Source organism: Bufo gargarizans, chromosome 3 (assembly GCF_014858855.1).
Source record: "Bufo gargarizans isolate SCDJY-AF-19 chromosome 3, ASM1485885v1, whole genome shotgun sequence".
In the NCBI taxonomy this organism is placed as follows: domain Eukaryota; kingdom Metazoa; phylum Chordata; class Amphibia; order Anura; family Bufonidae; genus Bufo; species Bufo gargarizans.
In genome coordinates, this window is record NC_058082.1 from 548,636,094 (window position 1) to 548,645,369 (window position 9,276).

A 9,276-nucleotide genomic window follows, 5' to 3' on the forward strand; every position below is an offset into this window, starting at 1 on the left:
ATCACCAGGCCATCAACAATAGCCACTTCTCTCAGCGGTTTTCATGGTATGACCGATAGTGTATGCTTCATTACAACTGCTGGAGACATTTACAAGAAGGTGTCACTACGTCCATCTGTAGAGGATTTGCAGAAATCTCACCTGATGATCCAGTTGGACATTTTGCTTTTCCTCTGGACCATCCCTGGAATATAGAGGACTGGGACATCTATTTGATGGATTTCTTCTACTGGATTCATCTACAGGGGGGGAAAAAGAACTAGTGACTGAATAAAGTTAGGCCACAAACACCCAAAATTGCACTGAAAAGTCATCTTCTAGGTAAGTGGTCTTCTCAAAGAAGATGGCAGGATACATAATACATGGTGAAACTGAAAATCTGTCAAAGCAAATCTAGCCTGAATAAGGGAGTGATCTTCTCAAAGAGGTGTTACTATAGATTGTTTATATCATGATCTGAAGATGGGTAAATCTAGGAGATTCTCAAACCTGGTCTTCTCTATAATGAAGGAAGGTCTCTTCTTACCTGGTGATGTGAAGGGCTGGTGATCCTTCATCATGAAGTCCTTGTACAGATCTTTGTGTCCTTCTAAATACTCCCACTCCTCCATGGAGAAATACACAGAGACATCCTGACACCTTATAGGAACCTGACAACACAATCATACAGTCATCCTCCAGAGACCTCCTTGACGTTATTGTATAATGTCCCAGCATTCCCAGCAGTGCTCACTTCTCCACTCAGCAGCTCAGTGATCATGTTGGTAAGTTCTAGGATCTTCTGCTCATGTATCAGGGAATGAGGTGGACGCTCAGTGATGGCTCCCGCGGTCCTGCTCCGTCCTCCTGACACACGGGGTGTCACACACTCACCAGACGACTTCTTCACTACTGTGTAATCCTGTGTATGGGGAGACGCCGATCACTACATATATTCTAAGAGTCCTTCACCTTTCCAGTCATTTCCCTGTATTATTAATAGAGATACGAGTGATATCATGTGAGGCTCTCACCTCTCCAGTTATCAAGTAGATGATCTCCAGGGTGAGGTCTAACATCCTCACAGCCATGAGGTTTCTGTCCTTGTCCATCACTGGTGGGTCACTGATTGGAAAGGACCATCATCTTCCCAAAGAAAACCAGCTGAACCTGGTGGACAACGAGGAGGATTTAGTACGAGCTCACATTTGGAAATTGGGAAATAAAAGGACTATTTATGAGGGGAGATTTCTTAAGTACGGGTTGCTGTACGTTGGTCTTAAGGTTTCCTGCGCTCGAGATTTACTACAATTCACAAGGCGCATGTCAGACTGCACCATGTGCCAGAGCTGAAATCTACTTCAGCCTGGAGCCGGAGAAGACGTCTGGTGTCATGTGTGCCACGTTATTAAAGGAGTCAGGATGCAGAGGTCCTGCTGTGGTCCTCCTCCTTTTCTGAGTGGTGAGGGTGTCAGAGAGAGGTAACATGTCATAGTAAATCTCTCCTATAGGATACAATGGAGGTGACTCGGCCATCCCATCAAGTACCCCCTTCATTAGGCTGGTGCCCCCTAATGGCAGTGGCCTCATTCAGCCGAATAATGCCCCCACCACACTGCCAAATCTCTCCAGGAATCACACATTTTTGTGGAGGGTCAGAAGGAAAAGAAATACATGTTAATATGTTACTGATCGAATCGATATTGTAAAAGCCACAATTACCAGAAGACATACAAGACTTTACAGATAATCATTACTTCCAAAAATAGTAAAAATAATACAAAATATATCACATTAATAATAATCCCGAAGGAACAGTCCCTGGGTATTTTTACTCCAGGATGTAAATAGTTAAACAGAAAACATAACTAATATAGGGCCCTTGGTGGAACATAAACTGCAGCCCTGGCACAGAGAAACCCCACAGGCCCTATAAAATATGGGGAAGCAGTACACTGATCCTTATGAGACCATTATATTAATTATAAATGGAATGTAGAAATAATAAGATTAATTTCTCCATAAAGAGTATATAAATAATGAAAAATAAATATGTATCATAAAAAGGGGATACCTGAATATGCATTACTAACAGTAGTAATAGTAATGTAATAGCCATTCTCCTATGCTCCAGCCCAGGGGGTGCGTGTCCCTTGCTGAATATCAAAATACTGTACATTACTTCGATAGTATTAGTCTAGGCTACTCTGATGTTTTATATAGTTTTTTTCTTTAGCACAGCTATGTGTATTACCCTCCTTTTACCACTAGGTGTCAGTGACGTGCAGACTCTGCTCTTTCCAGGGGGATCAAGGTTTCAAATTCATTAATTTTCCTTTTAATATACAGGGTGATGGCGACAGGAGCCTGAACTTCACAAGGTTAAAGGGGGTTTCTCCGGGAATTAAGAAAATGAAAATACTTAAATATTACTTTAGTATAAATAGATGTCATTACCTATAATGGTTCATTTTGTCTAGGGAACAAATATTAGACAAAATAAAATGGCCGCCGTCCTATTAGTGCACACAAAACCTGTCCTAATCACACAGGAGGACAAGTTACTTTACCCTGAACTAAAGAGCTGCCTCATCCTCCTCTCTGCTCTGCTTGTCAGGGATTATGATCCTGAATACAGATGATAAGATCTTCAGCTGAATCTCTGTAGGAATGGAGGAGACATGAAGTACAGAGAGGACGGACAGGACCGACCGTGGTAATGGAGACTGCATACAAGTGCTGCTGCTCATTACCCCCACCTCCTCTCTGTACTTCATGTCTCCTCATGAACTCCATTCCGACAGAGATTCATCTGAAGATCGTATCATCTGTATTCAGGATCATAATCCCCGACAAGCAGAGCAGAGAGGAGGATGAGGCAGCTCTTTAGTTCAGGGTAAAGTAACTTGTCCTCCTGTGTGATTAGGACAGTTTTTGTGTGGACTAGTAGGATGGCGGCCATTTTTTTTTTCCTAACGATCGCTCCCCGGACAAAACGAGCCTTTATAACTAATGAAAGGTATTTGGTAATATATTTATAATAAAGTAATATTTAAGCATTTTCATTTTCTTAATTCCCAGAGAACCCCTTTAAAAAAAAAATTAAAAAAAGTTTTTTTTAGGCTAAGTTTACATGTGCGCTCGCTTTTCCGTTCTTCTGCTCTGTTATAGGACCAGAAGAACGGAAAGGACTGATTTGTCACAAAACTGAGCCTACGGGCGCCACAGCGTGCAGCGGTTGGTGTCCGGCCGATTTTCTACATTTTTGCCGGAATGCGCCTGAATTATACTTAACGGGGCCGGCAGGCATCCAGAGAACAGCCCGCGGGATCTGTTCCGGCACAGAGATAAACTGCTATATTATATATATATTTTGTTCTGGCCAGAAACCGCCATTAGTGTCGTAAATCGGCTGGATCACCGCCGGACCCTCGTTCCGTAGGAATTAAAGCAAAATGGAGGTGAAATTTAAAAAGTTAATTTTTTGTGTGCAGGTTTTCCATTAAGTCTATTTTTCCTGTAACACAGCAAGGGTTAACAGCAAAACAAACCTCAATATTTATTACCCCGATTCTGCAGTTTACAGAAACTCCCCACATGTGGTCGTAACCTGCTGTATGGGCACACGGCAGAGCTCAGAAAGGAAGGAGCGCCATATTGTTAATGGAGGGGGCAGATAGTTTTTGGGTGCCATGTCACATTTGAAAAGACCCTGAGGTACCCCAACAGTGAAAACTCCCAAAAAAGTGACCCCATTTTGGAAACTACACCCCTCAAGGAATTTATCGAGAGGTGAATGATTTGACCCAAAAAGCGTTTCACAGAATTTAGAAAAAAAAAAACACTTGCCTGTGAAAATGAAAAATTTAATTTAATTTCCAATAAAATGTTGCTTTAGCCCCAAATTTTTCATTTTCACAAGAAATAACTGGAGACATTGCACCCCACAATTTGTTAGGCATTTTTTTCCTCAATACGGCAACACCCCATTTGTGATCATTAACCCCTGTTTGGGGGCACGGCCGCGTTCAGAAGGGAAAGAGGAGCGTCGGGATTTTCTAACATGGAATTTGCTGAAATTGTTTTAGGGACCATAACATTTTTATTTTTTGACCTATGCAGGACGGGCTGAAGTTTTTATTTTGATTACTTTTTTGGGAGGTGAAGTAGGCAAAAATTGCAATTGTCAATGTTTTTAACTTTTTACGCTGTTGCTCATTTTTTTTGTGGCTTGATATGGTCATGGCGATACCAAATTTATATAGTTTTATGTTTTACTACTTTTCCAGCATGAAATCAGTGTTGTATTAAAAATATATCTTGCATCACCACATACTGACATCCATAACATTTGTATTTTTTCACCCAAGTAGCTGTGTGAGGGGATTTTGGGATACATATGACTTTTTTGGGAGGTGAGCTAGGCAAAAATTGCAATTCTGTCAGTGTTTTTTGATTTTTGTTTTACTACTTCTTCAGCATAAAATCACTTTTGTATTAAAAATATATTTTCCATCGCCATACACTAACATCCATAACATGTTTTCACCAATGTAGCTGTGGGGGGGCTTGTTTTTTGTGGGAAGGGCTGTAGTTTTTATTGGTATCATTCTGGGGTACATATGTCTTTTTGATCACTTTTTATACAATTTTTTGGGAGGTGAAGTAGTTAAAAATTGCAATTCTGTCAGTGTTTTTTATTTTTATGGGGTTCCTCATGCGGTTAATATGATATGATAAAAACAGCAATTCCGTCATTGTTTCTTAATTTTTTTCACACGCTATTAGCAACATAATCTTTTTATAGATAAGGGCGTTACGGACGCGGCGATACCAATTATGTGTAGTTTATTTTATTTATTTTTTCATCAATTATAAATAAGTGGATATGGGAAAAGGCCATTTATTTTGAAATTTTTATTTTATTACTTATTTTTACACTTTTTTTTAATCAAGTCCCACTTAGATCTTGAAGATCCAATGGGCCTGATTTCTGTACAGTGCACTGCAATAGTGTCAGTATTACACTGACACTAAGGGCTTGTTCACACGAACGTGCCGTGTTTTGCGGTCCGCAAATTGCGGATCCACAAAACACGGATGCCGTCCGTGTGCCTTTTGCAATTTGCAGAACGGAACAGACGGCAACACGGACAAGAATAGGACATGATCTGGAATTTTTGCGAGGCCACGGAACGGAGCAACAGATGCAGACAGCACCCTGAGTGCTGTCCGCATATTTTGCGGCCCCACTGAAGTAAATGGGTCTGCACCCAAGCCGCAAAAAATGAGGCTCAGATGTGGATCCAAACCACGGTCGTGTGAATGAGCCCTAAGATACATGGCAAGCATGGATGCAGCGTCCCGAGGAGAGAGAGGGAGCCCCCTCCCACTGTTACCCTATGGATGCTGCGGGTGTCTACTGCCCGCGGCATCTAAGGGGTTAAACGTCCGGAATCAGTGGCAGCACCGATCTTGGCTGTTGCAGCAGAGTGTCAGCTGTATGTTACAGCTGACACTCGCTGCTGATGGTGGCGGCTCAGGAACACAGTGGAGATCAGAGCCTGAAACCTGAAGCCTTTTTTCAATGCCGCACTCTGATTGGTTAGACTGCGCAGACTAACCAATCAGAGCGATAGCCAGCAATGGACCACTCTGATTGGTTTCTTGCCGGCGTCTTCCGTGTCTCTGCTCTCAGACTTTAAAGTGACAGAGCCCCAGTTAACAGATTGCTGGAAATGACATGCAATCCGGATGTACGTCCAAATGCGGAAGGGGTTAAAGCCTCATTCACGCATCCGTGTTCCACATACGTGTGCTGTACGTGTTCTTCACGGACAGCACCCTCAGCCTTATAGTCTATGGGTCCATGAAAACCATAGATCATTAGGAAGCCATGCTTTGATAATTACCGTATATTTTTCAGCTGCGGTGTCTGTTTAACACGGATGACACGCGGACCCAACACGGACCCATCACGGACATCTTCACGGAGGCATCCCTGACCGCCTGTTCACGGATTTGGACACGGACGTGTGAATGAGGCTTAAAGCTCCGGCAATCTAGGAGGAGCGGGTGGGGTGTCAGAGACGGACCTGCACCCCGAGGAGAAATCAAAAGCTGATTTTAACCCCTTCAGTCTTAGTGTCCGGTCACGTGGGCCGAGCCGGCGCTGGGACGAGTCCACGGTGCAGCAGAGAACCGCGTGACCGCAGGGGCCACACCAGGGCCATATTAACAAACGGGAACCAAATTGGTAATCCAGTCTTCACCGTTCAGCGCGTCCACAAAAAACGGATTGCATTCCACATTTGTGCAGACCCATAGACTTCAACGGAGCCACGTCCTGATTTTCACTAGAGGACACCTTTCATCTGTTTTGCGGAGCCATGCAACGGAAGAAAAGGGCCCCATAGAAGTGAATGGGTCTGCATCTAATCCACAAAAAACGGATCCGCATTTTTGCGGACAGCATACGGCCATCTGAAGGGTTCGGTTACACTGCGACAGTCTAAAAAATCCAGATTTGCGGATTTTGTGTCTGGACTTTACCTCCATTGACTTTAATGTTATTCGGGCTGAACACGCGACCCGTCTGTGACTTACATGTGTTTTCACGGCGACTCGTATAGCCGTACCCTTCATCCCTGCGGCCGGGCGTTCCCTCTGCGGCACCCTTATACTGCCATACCTTGCTGGATTTTTGGTCACTTGCGACCGGTCTGCGATTCGGCGTCTGGACAAGAAACGTCACGGATGTTTCCGGGTCGCACAACTCGTCTGACACTTGCCGTCCTGCGATTGAAGTCAAGAGAAAGCTGACGTCTCCCACAGAAGCATCGCCGCCCCGAACACCCGAGACATCACATATTATGCATCAAGTAAGAATCCGCCGACCTGTGGGAGGTAAAGGACAGTGCTGCATATCACCCACTCTATGCACCAGATGAAATCATGATGGGAGTTGTAGTCACAAGCTGATCCTCCACACTCATCCTCCTGATTGAATGAGTCTAGCCCCGCCCCCAAACCATTATAAGAACTAATGATCCCCCCCTCACAGGACACTGGAGAAAAGCCCCCGGAACAGAGCTCTTACCTGAGGACTACCTGTCACCACAGCCTACCTCACAGTCACATGACCAGAGCCACGTGACCTCAGCCTCCCGACAGCTCATACATTCTAGGCACCACTCTCGCTCCCTGCGGCTGGAAAGTATGACGTCACGGAAAGGGGCGGGGCTTCCCAGGACTCTAGGACTGAGCTCAGGATGGGAAGGGGTAGCGTGCGAGTCCTAGGAGGACTGTGTGCTGGAGGGGGACGTGGTTTACATGGGACTGTAGGCTGGAGGGGTGAGGTGGTTTACATAGGACTGTATGCTGGAGGTGTGAGGTGGTTTACATGGGACTGTGTGCTGGAGGGGGAGGTGGTTTACATAGGACTGTGTGCTGGAGGGGTGAGGTGGTTTACATAGGACTGTATGCTGGAGGGGGGAGGTGCTTTACACGGGACTGTATGCTGCAGGGGGTGAGGTGCTTTACATGGGACTGTATGCTGGAGGGGTGAGGTGCCTTACATGGGACTGTGTGCTGGAGGGGTGAGGTGCTTTACATGGGACTGTGTGCTGGAGGTGTGAGGTGGTTTACATGGGACTGTGTGCTGGAGGTGTGAGGTGGTTTACATGGGACTGTGTGCTGGAGGGGGACGTGGTTTACATGGGACTGTGTGCTGGAGGGGTGGTGTGATTTACATGGGACTGTGTGCTGGAGGGGTGAGGTGATTTACATGGGACTGTGTGCTGGAGGGGGAGGTGGTTTACATAGGACTGTATGCTGGAGGTGTGAGGTGCTCTACATGGGACTGTGTGCTGGAGGGGGAGGTGCTTTACATGGGACTGTATGCTGGAGGGGTGAGGTGCTTTACATGGGACTGTATGCTGGAGGGGTGAGGTGCTTTACATGGGACTGTATGCTGGAGGGGTGAGGTGCTTTACATGGGACTGTATGCTGGAGGGGTGAGGTGCTTTACACGGGACTGTATGCTGCAGGGGGTGAGGTGCTTTACATGGGACTGTATGCTGGAGGGGTGAGGTGCATTACATGGGACTGTGTGCTGGAGGGGTGAGGTGCTTAACATGGGACTGTGTGCTGGAGGTGTGAGGTGGTTTACATGGGACTGTGTGCTGGAGGTGTGAGGTGGTTTACATGGGACTGTGTGCTGGAGGGGGACGTGGTTTACATGGGACTGTGTGCTGGAGGGGTGGTGTGATTTACATGGGACTGTGTGCTGGAGGGGTGGGGTGATTTACATGGGACTGTGTGCTGGAGGGGGAGGTGGTTTACATAGGACTGTATGCTGGAGGTGTGAGGTGCTCTACATGGGACTGTGTGCTGGAGGGGGAGGTGCTTTACATGGGACTGTATGCTGGAGGGGTGAGGTGCTTTACATGGGACTGTATGCTGGAGGGGTGAGGTGCTTTACATGGGACTGTATGCTGGAGGGGTGAGGTGCTTTACATGGGACTGTATGCTGGAGGGGTGAGGTGCTTTACATGGGACTGTATGCCGGAGGGGTGAGGTGCTTTACATGGGACTGTATGCTGGAGGGGTGAGGTGCTTTACATGGGACTGTGTGCTGGAGGGGTGAGGTGCTTTACATGGGACTGTGTGCTGGAGGGGTGAGGTGCTTTACATGGGACTGTGTGCTGGAGGGGTGAGGTGCTTTACATGGGACTGTGCTGCAGGGGGTGAGGTGCTTTACATGGGACTGTGTGCTGGAGGGGTGAGGTGCTTTACATGGGACTGTATGGTGCAGGTGGTGATGTACTTTACATGGGACTGTATGCTGCAGGGGGTGAGGTGCTTTACATGGGACTGAGGTACTTTACAGGGATTCTGCAGAACGACCCTTTCAAGTGGAATTCCTATTGAAGCAAACATATCTGCAGACACTGCTTTGACGCTGCAGCGATTCTCCTGTCTGTGCCGCGGTCACTTTATTCCCTGAATCCTGTTTTTGACTCTTCCGCTGATCTGCGCCCCCCCCCCCGATACAGAAACTTCTTTTTCTGCCAAGTACAGACCGTGCAAAAGTGGCCTTAGTAAGGAGGGGGGCATTTAGGTAAAACAGATGGTGCGAGCAGCAGGGGGCACGCTTCAGGGTTTGGGGTTAAAGAAAATCTAATGACCACTCCCGGCCCAGGTCCTATAGGCGCCACCGGTTACACCCTATAGGCGCCACCGGTTACACCCTATAGGCGCTCGCTCTGTATCACGGTTTTTAGAATCGTAGATCTT

At 46.5% G+C, this 9,276-nt stretch overlaps 1 protein-coding gene across 1 annotated transcript in view; it reads right to left on the reverse strand.

Annotated features, from left to right (window-relative positions):
- The window catches only part of LOC122931807 (oocyte zinc finger protein XlCOF7.1-like), a 40,997-nt gene extending 33,894 nt beyond the window's left edge, over positions 1–7,103 (reverse strand). Inside the window, exons 1-6 of the mRNA XM_044285863.1 lie at positions 7,079–7,103; positions 6,586–6,876; positions 1,014–1,149; positions 734–901; positions 527–650; positions 142–239 (exon numbers count right to left, since the gene is read on the reverse strand). Of these exons, the coding sequence (XP_044141798.1) occupies positions 142–239; positions 527–650; positions 734–901; positions 1,014–1,091 (468 nt within the window). The 5' untranslated portion in view covers positions 1,092–1,149; positions 6,586–6,876; positions 7,079–7,103. The remainder of the gene's footprint in view (positions 1–141; positions 240–526; positions 651–733; positions 902–1,013; positions 1,150–6,585; positions 6,877–7,078) is intronic.
- Between the last annotated feature and the right edge of the window lie 2,173 nt (positions 7,104–9,276).